This window comes from Cygnus atratus, chromosome 1 (assembly GCF_013377495.2).
Source record: "Cygnus atratus isolate AKBS03 ecotype Queensland, Australia chromosome 1, CAtr_DNAZoo_HiC_assembly, whole genome shotgun sequence".
Classification (NCBI taxonomy): domain Eukaryota; kingdom Metazoa; phylum Chordata; class Aves; order Anseriformes; family Anatidae; genus Cygnus; species Cygnus atratus.
The window spans coordinates 71,650,727-71,671,510 of NC_066362.1; the positions used below are offsets into that span (position 1 = coordinate 71,650,727).

The 20,784-nt window shown below is 43.1% G+C and overlaps 1 protein-coding gene across 4 annotated transcripts in view; it reads right to left on the reverse strand.

Annotated features, from left to right (window-relative positions):
* Window positions 1–2,298: 2,298 nt before the first annotated feature.
* ETV6 (ETS variant transcription factor 6) overlaps window positions 2,299–20,784 on the reverse strand; it is a 146,584-nt gene continuing 128,098 nt past the window's right edge. For all 4 annotated transcript variants that reach the window (XM_035551068.2, XM_035551067.2, XM_035551071.2 and 1 more), the window contains 3 exons: window positions 10,003–10,145; window positions 7,114–7,214; window positions 2,299–3,696 (listed from right to left, as the gene is read on the reverse strand). In XM_035551068.2, the coding sequence (XP_035406961.1) occupies window positions 3,591–3,696; window positions 7,114–7,214; window positions 10,003–10,145 (350 nt within the window). In that variant the 3' untranslated portion in view covers window positions 2,299–3,590. The remainder of the gene's footprint in view (window positions 3,697–7,113; window positions 7,215–10,002; window positions 10,146–20,784) is intronic.

A 20,784-nucleotide genomic window follows, 5' to 3' on the forward strand; every position in this document is an offset into this window, starting at 1 on the left:
GTGGAGATCATTTGCTGGGCATTTCTTGGGCTCTTTCTCCCTTTTCCCGCTTGTTTTGGTGGGAAGGGCAGAAAGTTTGGCTTCTGTGCTGCTGGCAAATTCTACACTGGGAAATCAGAAGCTGGGGAGAAGAGGCAGGTGTCAGGGCTGGTGGAAAGATGATGTTGCCTTTGCTAAGCCTACACGGGCAGCCAAGTGTTCCTGTAACTCAGCATGGGAACACTCTGTTTGGGCTCCACGGATCTGCCACCGGGAAGTGAGGTAGAGGGGAATCTGCTTACTGCAGCTGCTGCAGCCTGTTTTTATTCTTAGTTATTTTTATTTTATAGTCATAGCTGATACACTTGCTGACAAGACCCCAAGGAGCAGTTCGCACCCTGCAGGTCCCTCACCACGTCCCGAGCCCCTGCAGCCTGCGCAGTTGCAGCAACACCCACGGCTCTGGTGCCCATGCTCCTCCCCACAGCACCAGGGGCAGGACCTGCCAGGATGCGCCTCTGTGGGAACAGCCTGATCCAGACCTCCAGAAAAACCTACAGCTGCAGTGGAGAGGAAGTTGTCCTAAGATGTCCTTTGTGTGTGAACTGGAAGGTAGTTCCTGACAGTCAGCAAAAATAATCTTTTTCCTTTGACTTAGATTCTACGGGTGCAAATGACTGCATTTTTGGTAAAGGTGAATATTTCCTGCACCAAATTTCCCCTACAAATTTTACCTGTGGGGCGACACGTAGAATTTCAGGACTCCTTGCTTTTTCTTGCCTTACACAGTGCTGAAGACAAACTTCTTACTAGCATACATGGTGAGCATATGAGCTTACACTGATGGATTGATTATCTCAAGTTCCCTATGTTTTCCATTGTGCACCTTGACCATAACAAAATCATGGGGCTCAGAAAGCACTTTAAATAGAAGGTTCCTATTGTCTTTTTTTTCCCCAGCATCTCTTAGTAGCTGGAGCAGGAGAAAGAAAATAATGCAGTGCATGTAGGCACCATAGCCCAAGCAGTAATGGACATAACTTGTTCAGTGCAAACTGTGCTTCTTTCTACTGCTGAACATCCTAAGAAACAGCAAGAGACTTTCTTTACATTGACAGTTCTGGTGTTACCACTTCATCTATCATTCACAATCTCCTCTGAATTATTCTTTTGACCACCCCAGGAAGACACGTCCCAATTCCCTCCACGCTACACGTTAAGTAAGAGGACACACAGCACCCTCTTCACTCCAGCTACGTAGGCACAGCCTCAACTTGGGTGCCCTTGAGCAAGGTGACTGAGCAAGGTATCACCTTGGCCCCTTGGTTTCAAGGAACATTTGGTTTCAGGCCTGTGAGCATCGGGATCCCTGTGTCTCACACCTCATGAGCTCTAAGTACTTCAGAGTCATGGCAGTGACAGGTCATCTGCTCATCTTTTCTATGCACACTCCCGCGTCTTTTCTTTTGAGGCACAGAACGTCTAGCACTTGGTGTGCTGGGACTTATAACATATTGACTATAATATAATAAAAAAATGTGGCTGGGAAAAGCTCAGGGAAAGATGTATGCTCCGTCGTTCCTCATCAGATACTGGCTCTGAAAAATCTCTCCTCATTGTACGATGCCTATCTTTGCCCTTAACAAAGCCTTTCCTTCTGAAGTTGCAACTCAATAAAGTCTTTTGTGAGCTTGGACTATCTCTATTTAAACATACAGGCCACTATTCATTGCCAAGTACTATTTTTTTTTTCTTTTGGATAGATTAACCCTCTTGTTAAGTATAGGCTAAGATCAAAAGTCATGTTAGTAGAATAGCTGATAGAAGTGCTATCATGGAAATGTACCTCTTGTTTTTTTGGTAGGAATGGATTAGATTAACCCACTATTTTTTTTCCCCATTTCTAGTACTCATGTTCCCATAAAGAGGTTCTCTGTTTTTAATGAACTGGTGTGGACTTGATTTCTTCCAGACATCATGTGATTCCTGCAGTTTCTCTGCGTATCTTCTCCCTTTGCAAGTATCATTTCTGCTGCTAGGTATTCTTCCCATTAAAAGCCCCACTGCTGATGGATGGCTGGATACCTGGACACCACAGACTTCCCTGTCATGATGGCCCAAGCAATGTGAAATGAAAAAGGCCAGTAGTTTCTCTAGTATCGGACATTAAGGGCTGCTGAGCTTCTGGCAACCAAACTAGGAGTGGCTTTTTGCCTCATGCAAAGCACCCTCATGATGCAAACCAAATCAGAGGTGTAAAAAACAGGGTACCTTGCAAAGAACAAAAACAAAACCCAAGAAAGAAACATGTATCTAGGGTTTCTTTTTTCTGGTCTTTTAAATCATGTTAAAAACAGGCAAGCTGAGACAAGATTCCTGGATGGCAAAGCTGTGGGGTGGGGAAGAGTTGTGAGAGGCATAAACAAACAAAGCCAAAATCAATTCCAAGGTATCAGTACAGCTATTTGGTCTCTAGTTCTCTACCATCAATTTTTAGATTGGTGAATCATCTACCTCTCCAGTGGCACAAAATGATCCTGGAGTAGTTTCTGAGTAGTACAAACCATATGATGGGTCCCTTTGCATTGTCCTTAAGATGTAAGGAACAGTCCTTCACCTTTCACCCCAAAATTGCTAGCAGGTATAAGAAAAAAAAATCCCTTTTGTAATTTCAGATGTTTCAGCCTTTGCTTTTTTTATCAAAGGCTTTGATCTGAAATTCTGCTTTGTGCATATATTGTGGGGTTTACGTATAAACATATATATATATGAAATGTTTCTCTCTATATACATATATATTTATATTCATCCCTGCCCCTCTCCCCCCCACTCCATTCTATCACTTCTTTGCTAGAGGGAGGGACAATGTCAACATCAGTCTATTGCAGAGGTTTGTCACATTTATTTTTCTCCTCCCTGGAGCACTTAGGTGATTGGTTTTGGTCCATATGCCCTCAGTAAATAGCCACTTGCAGGACTCATGAGCCCAAACTACGCTGGAATGCTATCCCAGCCAATACATGAAGGGTGACTCCTCTTCATTTGACAGACGTGTGTGGTAAATTCTTTTGGTAGCTTCAACACATTTCCCAGTCGCATTGATCCAAGCAAACTGGAACCCTTGAGCAAATCCCTCCTGTGTTGCTATTGTTTTATGCAGTGTTACATCATGAGACTTGCACAGAAAATAAGAGTGCTCTATTTCCATAGGAAAGCCTTCCCAAAAAAAAAGCATAATCTGATGTCTTGTCCTATGTGAGATAAGGAAAATCAAACTGCATGTTTATTAGGGGGGGAAAAAAAAAACAAATCCAAAAAAAAAAAAACAAACAAAAAAAATGAAACCAAAAAGAAAGAAAGAACTCAAGGGAGACTCTGTAGGAACAGTGAAGTAGTGCATAAGTCCAGGCTTTCTCCCCTTTACTTTTCTGCCAGCACCACTTCTGCCTGTTAGTTTGTTTTGTTAAGGTGCTTCAGGTCCTGCATGGTCTTCAAGCTAAGTGGAGACCGCAAGTACTGCTTCTGTGTTGTTGCTTCCCCTCCCAAACTGTGCCAGCCATCCAGGCAGATGTTTCTCCCGTGGACACACAGAGGCGGTGCACCAGTTCCCTTCAGCACTCATCTTCTTGGTATGTTTGTTCATCCAGTTCCTGGGACTCAAGGTGCTCGAGGCGGTCTGTTCTGCCACTCATAATCTCATCTGGGGTCTTCATGAACCTGCAAAACAGAGAAACAAGTTGATTTCCCAGCGGTCTCAGCCTTTCTCCTTATCAAGATGCTGAGTCCCCTGACCTCTACAGCTCCCCAGAATCATCTTTGCTGTATCCTCTGGTATGACTTGGTATTTCCCAGCTTTTCTCCAGCCTACTGGTATCTTTAATCCCCATACATGGAAATGAAGTAAGAAAAATCACAAGCATTTTCTCCTGCTCCCTTTTTCTAAAGTCCAAATCTGAAACAAAACCCACAGTCTTTTCCAAAGAATGATATTTACTTCTTTTTCTTCATATTGTTTGCTGTTGCCATGTAAGATGACAGTATGCCACATGTCCACTCATTTACGGAGTCTGGTGACAGAAATGTAAGTGATCTTTATTGTAAGCATATTTCAAAGCAAATCACTTGCAAGGCATGGAGAGGCAGAAGGCTACTCATTTCTGCCAGCTTGTGTGCAGGTGAGTGAAGATGAATATGAAACACCAAAAGAGCAGGTCTGGAAAAAGCCAAGGACCAAGTCAGAACAAGCTCTGGGAAATGAAAAAAGCCCTGAGAGAAAAAGCTTTTGGGCTAAGCTTTAACTGGGAAAAGGGAACTGTGCACGAAGACAATATCTTCCTGTGTGACTGTAGCGAAGTGTAATTGCAACGTAGCAGTGTCCTCTGTAAATAAATGCCACAGCTCCCAGCACTAATGTCTTCATGCAGTAAGTCTGCAGGGGGCTAGAAACAGAAACTGCCTCTGGGGAGGCATGGCAGCAGTAGGAAATGGGAAAGGACATCCACCAGCCTGCAGATCAGATCTGCAGTCTTGATCTTTGCCAGGGTGCTTTTGTGTACCACTGCATACAGACAGCACAGAAGAGCTCTGCTTTTTCTTTCTGGATTTAATGGCGCAGGAAGAGAAAATGGCACAGGAAGGATGAAATCCTAGTTTAAACACAAACCACTTTCCTAACTTGTAAGTACTTCTGGAAAAATCAGAATAGGACATGTTTATGCTGGAAGTGTTACAAAATGTTGTATTTTTTCATTAATTATGTACTGGCTAACATTCAGCAGTACAAAATGTGTTAATCAGAGGAATTTTACTTAGGTTGATGATATGCTCAGTATCCTGGCCCCAGTGAAAACAAAACCAACTGACAGGAGCCTCATTACTATCAGTGACCCAGAAAAATCACTGCTGAAGCTAATGGGCAAGATTTGCCTCCTCTTCTGCCTCTGAGGTTATAAAGTTTAGGGCTTTCAGTTTGAAATATCCAGGGCCTCTCAGCAAATGCATAGCACTGCCTGGAACTAACCTTTTGCTACCCCTTCTAATTTTGGAAATCATGTGCACATATGCATTTATGAAAAAGAAATCAGCTATGACTCACTTCTGTGTCACTCCTATTTGCATGCTGGAAGAACTCTGCTGATATAAATGGTGTTACGGTACTCAAAAACTAGCATACAGAAGTGGTGAATCAGTCCCTGGCTATCCAGTGAAAACTCACCAAAGCCTACAGGCCAGACCATGCCCTGATTTAAACCCTGTGCTTGTCCTGTTGATCCCGAGTGAAGATGAAATCAAAATGGAACAATACCACTGTCCCCCTACCTTCTGTCTGTTCTGCTTCCTAAATCACGTGGAAGATAGGCTGATAAGAACTGTACAGTATTACTTTGGGAATTCTTTCCGGTCTGTGTTTTAAGTCACGTCATGGAACTCAAAGTATTTGTAATAGCATTTGAATAAATTGAAAAGAAAAACCAACCAACCAAAAACAACAACAAAATCGAAACAAAACAAAAACCCTAACAAACAAACAAACCAAAACCAAAAATCAACCAGACCAGAACTACCTGCCAACGAAGAAACAGTATCTATGACCTCTTTTGTTGCAGAAGGCATTCTGCCCATTTATTAGAAGACCTTCTCTTACTCCATTAAACTTAAAGCTCTGTACAGATATCTGCAGATGACAACTGCCTGCATGTTGCTTATAAAGTCACATTTCCTATTTTTTTCTGTGATTGCGAGAAATGGCCAAGAAAGGCACATTAATGGCTTGATTTTCTGCAGCTGTTCTTCTTTTTCTCTTCAGATATAAATAGGTCTAAGAAAACAACATCAATAAGTTCTTATTGGGAATTGTGCAAAAAATGCTTTGTTCCCTCCCCCCAAGTTTCCAAAGGAAATGAGGTTTGTACACTCATGTTTTTTGCTGCCTGGTGACCTTTGAATCTGTTGGTCAATTCTGGGCAAATCTGACTGATGAACTGAGGTCTCCAAGGGTATTAAGTTTCTACAGTTCTGAGAAAATAGGCAGCCTGGTTGAGGAGAGATGGACTCCTGTTTTGTTTGTGCTCCCACCAAAGGAAAAGCTCCAAGATAAGCACAGGCATTATTCAGCATCACAGAATTCCCCTGGGAAATGCAATCTTCACACAAGGCCACAAAAACCCAGGCTCCTTTTGCACTGTTGCTTATGGATCAACTTTAACTTTCTGCCAAAAAAAATTAAAATAACACAGTTGATTTTGCCTGTGATTCCTTCTTCCCTCCATTATCCTTTCTCTGTCTTAAGTCTCTTTCTAAAATGGTATCGACAAGACATTCCACAGAAACCTCTTCAGCTGTAGGTAGTCTGAGTGCTAATGCAGTTCTGTTAGACATTTAAGAAAACAAACTCCAAGACTGCCTTCCTATTGATATCATTTCCAAGAACATTACTGGATCAAGACCAGTAATACAGACCAGATCCAAAGCAGCCTTTGGCCTGAGTTCAGCACTCTGTGGGTCAGACTTATACACTAGGATTCCCTGATCCTGCCTGCAGAGAACTGGAGTGCTCACACTCAGTGGTTCTGCCAGTTGCACTAAAGTTCATTCATTAACCCTCTGCTTTACACTGTTCAGAGTCCTATTGCCTAAATTCTCAGTTGTATCATCCTATCTGATGTTTTATGAACAGCTCTTGCAGGTCCCTCTCTTCCTTGAAGGCACTGCTGCCAAAGACAAGTTCATCAGCACTTCTCTTCTGCGATGTTGGTGCTCTCGAGGAAATGCCAGATTCCTGATTAGCGTTCACCAGCAGCTGTGTAAGAGTTGAACATGGACTGGATTTTCCAGGAGTTTGGCTGAGATCACAGATCATTTAGCTAAGGTCTTAAAAAATGGCACAGCCTGCTTGAAGTGAGTGAAAAGATTACTACTGACTCCACTGATCACTGAAGCAGGCTTGTATTTTTCTAAATTGGTGCAGTTGTCTTGAAAGCTGGGAAGCACTGGTCTAGACAGCTTTTACAAATGCGTGCCCATTGGCAATGATGTTAGAGCCGTGGCAATGAAGTATCACACACAGAATTCCGTCTTCCATCTTCAAAAACTAATTGTCTGTAGAAAGGAATGGCAAAGAAAAGAAAAAATTACCTGAACAAAAGCCTTTGTCCTGGCTCCTTCCGGATAATATTTAGTTTGTAGTAGTGGCGTAGGGCTCTGGACATTTTCTCATAAGTCATATTTGTTCTGTTCTGTATTTTTCAAAAGAAAAGGGAAAAATGTGTTAAGATGATTCATGAAAACCTTCCTAAGCCCCCAAAGGAATTGCAGAGCTATCACAGGTAGCTAAAATATCCAAGCCAGTACAAGAAATTACACGTTCCATTATTCTGCTGTTTGCAGGCCCATCCTGCCCCTCCAGCCCTCATCAGGAAAATTTTATGGGTCTCTTTTCATACAGTGCAATTTAAGCTAGAATGTCTACCAAAAATTCCAACTGAGGTTTTTCTATAGTTTCTTGGATCACACATAACAAAAGGCTTCAGCAACCACAAGAGGAGATATTAGATGGAGATGCTCATGCCACATGAGATGTGACAGGCCTGTTCTTAATGAAACCACCTTTTGTAAAAGCATAAGAACAGTGGCTAATAGACTGCATTTGTCAGCAATCCCTGCTAAGAGCACTGTTCCTGTGGGAATCCTCTCCATTAACTAGTTGATGCTTACTGAGCACTGTGGAGATTGAGAGCCTGTTTCTCCTCTAATTATAGGGGTGTAAATCAAATGGTCCATTAGGTTGTATACGTGCCTCTGTGACAGAGCCTCCCCTTCATTATGGGAACTGCTGACCCCACAGCCAGAGCACTGCAGAGTGACTGAGGCATGACCCCGCTTTAGCCGAGTGTCACAAGGCAACAGTGATGGGCATAGGCAGAGCTGCGTGGGGCCAGCCATCACAGTACTTGACTGGGTTGGGATAACAGGATCAGTCTCTCAGGCTATGTCTGCATGAAGACCATTTTTCTGGTACAAGAATCACTGGTTACCATGCAGGCAAAGAAACTCCAGCAGAGAGGGAACTACACTGGCAAAACCATGTTTGCATGAGTATTAAGAAGCCGCCTTGCCATAGGCAAAACAAGCCAAACTAGAAGAAGCATGTTTTTGCTCTGTGAGCCTTCATGTTAAGAGTTTGGCTTGGCACGGCTCTGTCAATCCAAGATCAGGCAGAAGTCTATAGCGTTGACCTGCCTTTATTAAATGAGACTGATCTGCCTGTCCAAAACAGCCCCTAGTAACAGACCTCCATTGCTTGCCCTGACCTCTACTCCTCTTCTAAGGAAAGCTGTATGAAGAGCTCCTGTGATAATTAAACACTAACAATGACAATGTTTTCTTTGAAAGATCTAGACCTTGCTCAATGGGAAGCCCGCTGAAATAGTTTTTGTGTTTTTTCCATTTCTATATGCTAAAAGGCCACTACTGTGTGTCCCAAGTGACTAATGGTTTGAAGTAGCTTCAGTTTCAGACAGCCAACATGAGAAACACAAGGCCTAATTATCAGCATGTAGGTGAGGCAAGGGCAGTATTACTCTTCACAGAACTCTTCATCCCATTCCCAGTGCTGCAGCCCAAAACCTCTAGGAGAGATTTAAGTCATGTCACACAAGAAAATCTTGACCATATCAAGATGTATGCTCATACACAGAATAACAGTATGGTTAAAGTTGGAAGGCACCTCTGGAGATCATTTAGTCCTACCTCTCTACTCAAAGCAGGGACAACTAGAATGGGTTGCTCAGGTCTGTGTTCAGTCTAGCTTTGAACATCTCCAAGAATCTCCAAGAATGGAGACTCCTGTCTCTCTCTGGGCAACCCATTCCAGTGTCTGATCACCTTCCTAGTAAAAATGTTCCACACCTAGGGTCATTCCTCCCCAGGTGTGGAACTCTGCAGTTCCCCTTGTTAGGTTTTATGAGATTCCCATTAACATGTTTCTGCACAATGTCCAGGTCTCTCTGCAAGGCAGCACAACCCTGTGGTGTATCAACCACTCCTTCCAGTTTTGTATCATCTGAAAACTTGCTGAGGGTGCATTCTGTCCCATCATCCAGGTCATTAATGAACATGTTAAATAGTAATGGCCCCAGAATCAATCCCTGGGATAATACCACTAGTGAATGGACTTTGTGCTGTTGATCACAAGCCTTTCAGCCTAGCAGTTCAGAGTTTTCAGTCTATTTCACTGTATTCTTGTCTTGTCCATATTTCATTAGTTTGTCTGACATTACAGGAGAGACAGCCTCAAAAGCCTTTCTTAAGTCAAGATAACCAATATCTACTGTTCTCCCTGCATCCACCAAGCTAGTCTTTTTGTTGTACAGGTTGGTCAGGTAAATCTATGTAAATCTATGTTGACTACTCATACACTCAATACGTCTATACTTCTATGTATATACACATATAGATATGAGTATGTATCTGTACTCATATAGATATATGTGTACACACTCAGCCCCATACTGCAAATATCAGTAACTGCTTTCCAGTGAACAAAGAAGAGCAACATCTTACACGGAAATACATAATCCTACAGCATTTGATGTCTGTCACAGGGCAGCAGTCTCTCCTTTTGTGAAATCTGAACAGAAAGGAAGCTTCTGCTGAGGTGTAGTACACAACTCTTTGTAGACCACATCTTACCAGAACATCCTTAGCATCAGGTTTCAGGAATAAATGATTTGCCTTGAGAGAGAAGGACCGTTAATTCTTATGTTCCTTGTAATTTTATAATTAGAAGTGTTTATAACTAAATGCCTTTAAACCAAACCAACAGGTTCTTCATGTGAAGAGTAAGCTTTAGTGCTTGAGGCCGGATGCTTTATATTTCTAATATACGTACAATGAAAGATTACGACCTTCCAGGAGTAGTTTATATGCACACGCTTCCCTTCCTTTCTCCCCTGTTTATAAGTAAATCTTGTGATGTTACGAAAGGTGATGTGCTGTAGGAGGAAAAATGCATTGCTCCCTTACCTTGTGGTTTCCCCACAGCCGGGCCAGCCCGTTGGGATCCACTATCCGAAATATTTTGGATTCCTTATCTTCCCATCGGATGAAATTTTCGTACCGGCTGTCAGAAAGCAGCTGATAAACATAATCCCAAAGCAACCTACAGTCTGTGAAGAGAGAAGAAAGAAAGTATTGATGATTTTCTTTGGAATTAATTCTGGGAACTTCAGGGTGGATTTATAGTGAAAGCACAGTGGGGAACACGGCTGAAACTGCTACTGCAATCTGAAATGCAAATGACCTGGTCGGTATTGACTAATATTTGCAAAATGTACTGGAATATACATAGTCTCTTCTGATGTGTCCTGGTCCTCCTGACACTGACTGAGCATCTTTATCAAATTACAAGCTGTGTGAAATGACCAACTGATCTTTGTTGTGTTTACTGTTGTACTGACACACATAAAACCATCACAGTTAGCCCTGATAATGTTGCAGGCTGTTTCAGGGTGGAAATCAAGAATCCTGCATCCTGCTCTCCCTACTTGAAGTTGCCCCATTCTGTGCCAGCTCAAGGGGTCTGAGGCATGGCCAATGCTATAATTTCCTTTGTAACATAGGGTTTCACTGTTAGAAATTACATAAAACAGACACCTTCTGCCATTTTTGAACTTGCTTTCTATTTTTTAAGGTTCCTGGAAAAAAAACAAACAAACAAACAAAAAAAACCCACAAGTATTATAATTACTTGAGTGCTACTGAGAGGTTAAATACTTTCTATTTGGATAATTGAATTCAAATTTCCTCTTGGCAAACACTCCTTAGGTCGCTAATTAAAGGTCTAACAGATACTTAGGTTTTAGTTTAGTGTTTTTCAGTTTCATGGCAGTCTCTTGAGACGGCGGAAGCCAAGAGCTGAGCTGCTCCTACTTCCTGCTTGCAATGTGTGTTGTGAGAAACACTCTGTAGCCAGTAACATAGGGAAAGGAACTCACTGAAGTAGCATTTTTATTCGTGATTGCAATGGTGGTCGTCCCACAAGCAGAAGCGCACCTACTAGTTCCATAACACAGTTTATATACTTTTTTTTTTTTTTTTTCGACGACCGGGACCCTCCAATTTTCCCCATTGACTGGGTTATCCAGGTTCACAATCCATCCGGTGCTTCACAAACAATACATGGCTTTCAGTTGCTGGCCTGTTATAAGTCAAATTTCTTTTGACTTTTATACTCTTTGAGGTGGTAATGTTTCTTACACAGTGATTTCCCCCTAATTGCTCTAAGGATTCTGGTTCTCTGCATTTTACAAGGTTGTCTGTTAAGCTTTCTTATCACTGCAAGCATATCTCAATACCACATTCCTTCCCTCTAAACAATGTAACTCTGTGCAAAAACATTTTTTTTCCCACAATTCCCCCCTTTTCTTCTTTATAAATTGTTGATTTTTGCAAGACTTTTCTCTAAGGTGTAATTTGGTAGGTATCTTCCTCTTCTTCACTTTCTTTGCTTTCCATCTCCTCAATATCATCATCTTATCTGAGTAAGGTGGTGGCTCCATGGTCAGTTGTTTCAATAGTGCAGTTTCAATTAACCACTGGATTAGTTCTCCTACGCAGGGCATAATGCAACAACCGATGGCTGTCAAAACTCCTGCTATTACGATCAAGGATGTAAATATGGACATTACCATCCCTTTCCATTTACCAAACCAAGATTCCAACCATCCTCTGATGGAAGTGTCTGCTCCTGAGTTTTCTGCCAATTCATTGGCAAGGGTGCTAAGCCCTTGCAATGCTCTAGTTACTGTGCCATCCAGGACAGTATTGTTGGGGATAAAAGTGCAACAACTGTTGCATCACGCACACACCTCCTTTCTCTGCGAGCATCATATCTAATGCTATTCTGTCTTCCCAAGCTATTTTGCTGGTGCCATCTCGTTGTTCAGCGATTCCTCTTATCGCATCCCTTGTATGACTTATGAATCTCTGTTGATTATAATAAATATAATTAATCCAATCCTCATTCTTATTGATTGTTACCCACCAGAACTGTGACTCAAACCCTGCAGCAATTTGATTCCTGGCTTTATGTTAATCGGGAACTCCTCTAGGCACCCCAATAGAATCTATGTACACTCCATTATCGAATGATACTCCTAAGCTTCTTTTACTTCTTCTGGGTATTTGTGATATTTCTCTTTCAAATGCCAGGGTTAAGTGTATAGCTAATTGAACAAGTGCACAAGTGCCTCCCCAATTAGATGGTAGGGTGGACCGTAAGATCTTGCCTCCACAGTACCACCGGAGATCTGCCCTGAGGGTCTCAAGTCTTGAGTAGTTTCCCATCAAGTCCTTGGTAACATTCAAGGTCCTCGTGCACAAGGCAAATTCTCCCAGATGCCAGGTAGCACTCACACCCTGCCGTGAGAGGCAAGCTGTATGGTTACCTATAGCTGTGGAGAATACACGGGGAATCCTGATATTGCTATCACGCAAGGAAGGGAATAGCAAAGAGAGAAACTTACAGGCCTCATTTCCCCAGGCAGTCTTTTCTTGGTACAATGCAATCATACATCACATCCACTGGGAGTCCTTGGTCCACCCCAATGGGAAGGGCACACTATTTGGGCAATCGGTCGTCCCAAGGCACAAGCATAGCAATTGCTATGGTTGAGACTCTGGACAGTATATTTGACCCATTCTATCCAGGCATTCACATCCCCATACCTTGTTTCAATCTCAAATGTTTGCCTAAGATCTTTTATTTCTTTAACTGTGACAACTGCTGCATTTCGAAGAGGGCCTCCTGTTCTCTCCTTGAGTTTCTCCCTATCTTTGGTGGCAATACAGGATCGTTTCCATTTAGCTATTTTCAACCTGGCTATTGGGTCTCTCCCAGTTACATCTGCTTCAAGACCATAAGTATGGTTAGTAATGTAATCAGCTTAATTGTTATAGTTATTGGATTACATTGTAGATGCTGACAATTGGGCTGAACGGTTCCTTTATATATGTTCTTTTTTTAAATTATTTTATTTTTATTTTTCTAACCTCATGAAGTCAACAGCTGACATGGGTGTATGCGACCACCCTTTATGAAAGGTCGTCCACCATACATTAGTCCATCTTGGGCAAGAGGGTCCTTCAAACATCCTGCTAGTCTTAGGTTCAGAACAGAGATATTTGTTCTCTCTGCTCAATTGTCGTTGGGCATTGAAATCTCCAGAAGCTAACACCTCACAAGCATCAAACGTGATGGATTGTGGTACATAACCCTCTGTCACATTCACCCATATTTTGATGGGGTATCCCATCTTTGCTATTATCTGGTTATGCCTTTTCCAAGTTGCCAATTAACCAAGGCCTTCTCTGAGGCCTACAATCACTAGAAACAAAATTAATAGTTGATTTTTCCCTGTCATTATTTTTAAACCTTAGGTTTCCAAATAATTATCAATACAAAGAATAAGATGTACACTACTACTAGAACAAAAAACCCTTGGGAGCACTTTGATTCCCTATAGGCCAGTCCTTTCTCTCAATCACAAGTCACACTCATTAGTTACCTGTGAAAATAAAAGGTTAGTTTACAATTGTAAGCTTTTAGCTTGCTCAGAGTCTATTATGAGATTTTTCTTTTTGATTTTAACTTTCAACACGTATTCTGTAGAAACATCTTCCCAGGTACTAGGGTTGATGGATGCTTTCACTCGAGTATAGTGAGTCCAACCTTTTTCTGCAGTTTTTACGCCTGTCTCAGTGGTTAGTAGTACTTGAAATAGTCCTTCCCATTCAGGCCAGAGTTTTGATTCTTTCCAGATCCAAATCAGGACCCAATTTCCTGGTTGATGGGGGGTGGGGGTGGTGGGGTTGAGCCAACAACCCACGGGTCCTGAGAGATGACAAAGAAGAGGACAACCCCAGAATACAGTTCTTAAGAAAACTCTCTTGTTTCGAACTGTGGTATCTCATCCCTTCTGCCCAGATGGGGTAATCCGAACAGCATCTCATACAGTGAAATTCCTATATCCTTTCTTGGTGCTGTTTGAACCTGGAGGAGTGCTAAAGGTAAGCATTTTCCCCGAAGAAGTTGGGTTTCTAACACTAATTTAGTTAATTGCTTCTTTAATGTCTGGTTCATTCACTTTACCTTCCCGGAAGAGAAGGGGTGCCAGGGGGTGTAAAAATCCCACTCAGTCTCTAAGGCCTGCATTAACCCTTGCAGTACTTGTGAAGTGAAATGACTTCCTTGATCTGAATCAATCTTTTCAACTATCCCATATCTAGGGACTATTTGCTCCAGTGATACCTTAGCCACCGTGTTCGCAGTGGCAGATACGGAGGGGAAAGCTTACACCCATCCAGTCACGTGGTCAATTAGGACAAACAAGTACTTAAGTCTCCCTAGTTTAACTCAGTACAGTCTACCTGTATACTTTGGAAAGGTTGAATCCCTGGTTCCCATCCCCCTCTAGGTGTGTTACAGATGACCTTTTTATTTACCTTTTGACATATGGTACATCCTCTGCATATTTGCTTCACTAAAGTGTGTATTCCTACACTTTCCTAGCACAACATCACACATTGCTTGCACCTCCCAATGACTCTCTTGATGTAAAACGATTAATATTTGCCTCATTGGTGCTTTATTCAGCATTTCTTTCCCATCAGGGAGTATCCATTTTCCCTCAGACTTCGTGGCTCCTGATTCCTTAAAAAAATCTCTCTCTTAAAACTTTTTAGTTTTTTCTTATTTTTCAACAATTCCCTGAATCCTCTCTGGATTTATTCCCCGTTTTCCCTCAGACATTAGATGTCTTAAATACCTGACTTCTCTTTCTACATATTGTAATTTATTTTTCAATACTCCCAAGCCCTGCTTTCCCAGAAAGTTGAATAGCTTATTAGTAGTTTCCTTCACAACTGTTTTCTCCTGTCCTGACAATAAAAGATCATCCACATATTGTAACAGTAACACCTCCCCATGAGGTTGGAAATGCTCCAAAATCTGTTCTAGAACTTGCCCAAATAAATCGGTGGCCCTGTAAACCCCTGAGGTAAAACTGTCCATCCGTATTGTTGCTGCCCCCATTTCAGGGTCTTTCCAGTCAGAGGTGAAAATATCTTTGCTCTCAGGGCCTGAGAGCACTCCATTAATAGCACTGTTATTCCAGTCTAACACTTTACTATTTGAATGCCCAATTTCATCATCAAATGCCTTCCCAACAAGTTAGTCCCAGCCTTGGGTACATACAATAATTGCCCAGCGATCATTTTATCCTCTAGTCTCAGCTTGGTATCCCCTATTCTCCCACGTGCCTGGTGACAGATCGAGGGGGAATGGGCTAAAGTTGCACCAGGGGAGGTTTAGGTTGGATATTAGGAAGAACTTCTTTACTGAAAGGGTTGTTAGGCATTGGAATAGGCTGCCCAGGGAAGTGGTTGAGTCACCATCCCTGGAGGTCTTTAAAAGACATTTAGATGTAGAGCTCAGTGATACGGTTTAGTGGAGGACTTGTTAGTGTTAGGTCAGAGGTTGGACTAATGATCTTGGAGGTCTCTTCCAACCTAGATGATTCTGTAAGTCTGTGATGATTCTGTGAGAAGTGGCACTGTTATCCCAGCCCCTTCTACCCCCATCACTTTTAGGGTTTCATTAGTTAACTTAATCCCTGATACTTTACAGGCCAGTAATGACCTAGCTGCCCCAGTGTATTGGGTTCAATGGCAAGGTTCTGGGGGGCTGCAGTGGCAGTCCCTGTGAGAAGAATCCAGAAGCTGCCCCGTGGCAGATAAGGGACAATTTCATCCGGCCCCAAAGGGGCCCACCACTGCCCAGAGCCCAGTCATGAGCAACACAGTCCGTGCCTCTGTGAGAGCACATCCACGAAAATGAAAACAAACAAACAAACAATAACCTGCTGCTCAACAGCAGCTGGGAGAGCGAGGAGCGAGAAACCTCCCCGCAGACACCATAGTCAGTGCAGAAGGAGTGGGAGGAGGCGCTCCAGGTGCCTGAGCCGAAGCCCCCCTGCGGCCTGTGGAAAGGCCCCTAGTGGAGCAGGCTGTCCTCCCCCCGATACTTGGGAAACTGACCAAACACCACAACAGCAAATATACCAAAACTTCTAGACTGTTACTTAGATAATGCCTACATCCTCTTTCCCTGCTCATTCAACTTCAAACAGCTCTGTCAAACACTACATACCACACCTTTAACACCTTCAATAACCCTTATTAACACTTCTTTTTATCTTTCTCCAGCCTGTACTTTCACCAAAGGCTCAGTCAGGGGCCAACTTAATTCCATACCTTTTTCCCTCCAGGATGCTAAAACAATGTATCAGTATACCATATTTCATCCCATTTTCCTTCTCTTCTCCTTCTTCCACTCCAGATATTCCTACCTGAAGTGGCCAGTCTGGCCACATTAAAACATCTTATCAAAGCCTGCCCCTGGTAGGATTCTGGCTGCAACACTGGTAGCTCTCCTTGCCTGCCATTCCTTCATCTCTTCCTCTCCTTTCCATCCTGGCCCTGACTCCCCCTGAAGATTTTCTTCCTCTTTCTCCAATCCTCTACCTCACTACCTGGTCCCCTCTGAAGACCACTAGTTTCGCTCTCTGCTCTTCCTTCTCATCTCCCCTCCTGACATACACCTTCACCTTCAGGGCCTCCTGCAGGAGGGCCCCCAGTGACTGTTCACTACATCCTCCCAACCTCTGGAGCCCCGCACCCCCACCCCCCCCCACCCCCCCCATGTATCTGACCAGGCTTCAACCACGAAATGAACTTTCAGGAGGCCCCGGGACTCACCCCTGAGCACTCCCCCACCCTGACCCCAAGTCTCCCACATGACCCCTGTGCTGCGCACTATCACCACTCCAGCCAGGATCGGCAAGTAGGCACCCCTGCTTTGCCAGTACTACCCCTGGTCCCGGAGGACAAGCTCTTTCCCATTCTTGTATAGCAGCTCTCCTCCTGATCACTCCACTTTCTTCCCCTGTAAACAACATACTTAGTATAGACATCATTTCCCCCCAAGAGTATAAGTTAGGCCCTAGGAACTGGTCTAATTGTTCAGCTAGCCTGATGGGGTCCTCAATTAAAGGCTTCATCTCCTTAAAACTCCTAACCTCTCTGCTGGTACGGAGGGGAGGAGTTCACCTAAGAGGATACACAGTTAGTGTTAGTACTGTTAGTAACAGGGAAGGCAAAATTCTCAATATCTCTTATACCTTGTTCTAATTCTTACCAGAGCCTAGAGTGCGCTCCTCTAGGGACAGCGTTACTTGCAGTCCCTGTCTCCCTTCCTGGAGCGACTGCTGCTGCCACCGGTACAATATTAGGATTATAGGGAGCATAACTTGGCTCCTTCTCCGAAAAAGGAATCAATCTTATTGTTTACATATAATTTTAAAGCCTGAATTTTCATCAGGCCCATATTTTGGCCAAAATACTGCTGTTTCCTTAATTGGTTCTTTTGTCCAGACTGATACACAATATTTAACCATTTTCTTCTTTTATCATCTCCTCTAATTTTGGGATTCTTTTTCCAATTTCTTATCATTCTTCCAGAAGGACTGTCGGTAGGCACTCCCCCAGGGATATCTCCCTGTTCCCTGGAACCCATATTTTCCCATTTTTTCCCAGCGCTTGTCAGGGTGCTGCTACAGAAATTTACCTCCTGCAGGGTACCACACACTAACATTCCAATTCTAGAAAATGGGGGTGTACTGCCAAGCACTTTCCCATGCAAGGGGTACCGTACACCTATGAGTTTACCAGATTCCCTGGTGTACTGCCAAGCACTTCACCATGCAAGGGGTACCGTACACCAAATTTCCCGAGACTCTTCCTTTCTCTTTCTTATCTCTCACTTGACTCACGTCTGTCTCCGGCCGTGCCCTTCGCGGTGCTACAGAACCACGGATCAGGACTCCACGCTCGCTTCGTACAGAAGTACGTCTCAATCACGTCACACAGAGTCTCACCCGACCCCCAAGGCAATACTTAATATTTCTTACCTTGGTCTGTGCACAGAGTTACCGGATCAATTCTCGAACCTGGAGTGCCTACCTTCTTCCCTTCCCCAGTACTTCATGGATCCTGCCTCTTTAATCGGTCTCGGGCCCTCTGTCAGCTCTCTGCAGAACCGCCACCATCGATGCACAGGACCATGCACAGGACCGCCGGGGCATGCCTTCCTGCTGCTGTGGCAGTGGGGCTCCCCGGTAGGTGACTGGATCCCGGACAAGCCCCCAAATTGTGAGAAACACTCTGTAGCCAATAACTTAGGCTCAGGAGAGGATCTCACTGAAGTAGCATTTTTAGCGCACCTACTAGTTCCATAACACAGTTTATATACTTTTTTTTTTTTCTCGATGACCGGGACCCTCCCCTGTTTCCCCATTGACTGGGTAGTCCAGGTTCACAATCCATCCGGTGCTTCACAAACAATACATGGCTTTCAGTTGCTGGCCTGTTATAAGTCAAATTTCTTTTGACTTTTATACTCTTTGAGGTGGTAATGTTTCTTACACAGTGATTTCCCCCTAATTGCTCTAAGGATTCTGGTTCTCTGCATTTTACAAGGTTGTCTGTTAAGCTTTCTTATCACTGCAAGTATATCTCAATACCACATTCCTTCCCTCTAAACAATGTAACTCTGTGCAAAAACAACATTTTTATTCCCACAGTGTGTATGGAATAACTGGCTCCTATGAAATATGGAAAATGAGTTGCATAGAGCTAGGTAGGTGTTCTGCTGCTGTCAAAAACAACACATTTTCTTACAGTGCAATGGCCAGATCCCTCAGATGGTCTTGTAGTTGCATTTTACTTTGAAAGCAAAACCAGTCTCTGAGACACAGCTTGTTGCAGTGGTTAAAGGACAGGTAACCAAAGGCATCTAGCTTCTAGGTGCTAAAATGAATTTTTGCCAGCCTTTCTTTTCCTTTCTGTCTCAGTTTGATATGTGTTACAACAGGGATGATGATATGTTCATCAGTATGAGAGTATGAAATGCTTTTTGAAAAGGGATATGAATAATACATTCAGTGAGTGCACCTGAAATGGTTAGGGATATTAACATTATTGATGGTATTTCCCACTTTCAAACTGTAAGAGTTATCTCTGAAATGTGTACTGACTCTAAACCCAGAGCTTAGTTTGCTGCTGCCCTTACTATAGACTTCTCCTATGGAGAACAAAGCAGTGTGTTTTGAAGAGATGATGTCTGGCAAAAAATGCAGACTTCTGTCCTAGCTAAAACCTACCACAACGGTAACCTCATCCACAGCCTCTACAAGAGGAAGCATGTAAAAGAAAGGAGGCACTCAGATTTTTTGTTTGGAAAAAACTACCGGCAGCTAGGACCAGAACAGGGCCTGAGAAATAATTTTCTCTTCTGCATTTCCTAATGACTAGCCTAGACTGGTCCCTTCTCTGTGCAGGGATGAAGAGAAAACTTCCTCTCCCCCTCCTCTCATCCCAAGTTGCATATGTAGCCCAGACACCTACCCAAGGCTGCAGATACAAAGCAGGTAGCTGGCTGAAATTAAATGCCAAACACAGCCGCTTCTAACCCCTTGTGCAGTGCTGGGCACAAGTGGCTTCAATCAACTTTCCACCAGTAATTTTTCCCATACATGCACTTAATCTCTCTGATATGCATGCATTAGAATAAATATATATATATATATTTTTTTCTAGATTCATTTGTAAAGAACAAGGGAAGGGAGATTATATTGCTTTACTGGTCTGCACCTTTTAATAACATGGGATGTGCTCAGGTAATATGGTAATAAGTGCCTTCATAAGTGGTTTCTTGACACACACGCAATTCATTCCTGAGCTCTTTCACTGAAAGGCTGTACAGAAAACATTTTTTAGTGCAGAAATCTTTTTAAAAAATCTTTAAGCATAATTTTTTCTTTTCCTTCTCCTTCATTTCCACTGGCTCTGACTCCCCCAAGGCATATTTTGCCAAATGATCACAGTTGGTAATACTGTTGCATTCCAAAAACTACCAGATTTTATTTTTCCTCCTGTGTAATCTTTGTTAACTTTAACAGTAAAACCTGAAAAGTCACGGTCAATGGTTTGTGCTGAATTCACCATTTTAGATTAGTTTTTCCCACAGATCCTCATGCTTTCTTTCTGTCAGGTTCTTCATTAAAATACTGTAAAGGTGATGCCATTCTCTAGGCCAGCAGTGAATCATTCACCAAGGCCACACAAACCATCAGTGGGCAATATGCCACCACGTGCAAAGCTTATCTGCCAACTGGTCTCCACACAGATGTGCCCAAAAGGTACCTTCCACCTCTGCAGGTAGCTAACAGGTTGCTCCACAGGTTACTGCAGTTGGATTAAGGATCGAGGGTGGCAGGAATGGTGACTTAGCCAGGAGCTGTGTCTTGAACAGTGGGGGCTGAATTAGGTCAGAGCAGTGCACTCCATGTGGATCCCAAATACTCCAGCAGCTATGAAGGCTGTCCACATAGCCATGCTCCAGGGTTTATTTCAGTATAGGAGTAACTCTGGCTTCTGCTGAGGCCTACAGGTTCCACACTGGGCTAAAAACCTGTGTTGGGCTTGATCCGGCCCCACTAAGAGGTCTGTCTTGCTGGAAGCTGTTTCAAATTGCAAAACATTCACTTAGCTGATATTAAGGAAAAAAGACACTTTTTGGTCAAGGTGTGAATTTATTAGAAATCTGAGGGGAGAGGAAAGATGTGTGGGTCTGTGGCTGAACCAGTGCTTTCAGGACTGTGCTAGGAGGTTGCTGAGGTTGTTGACGGG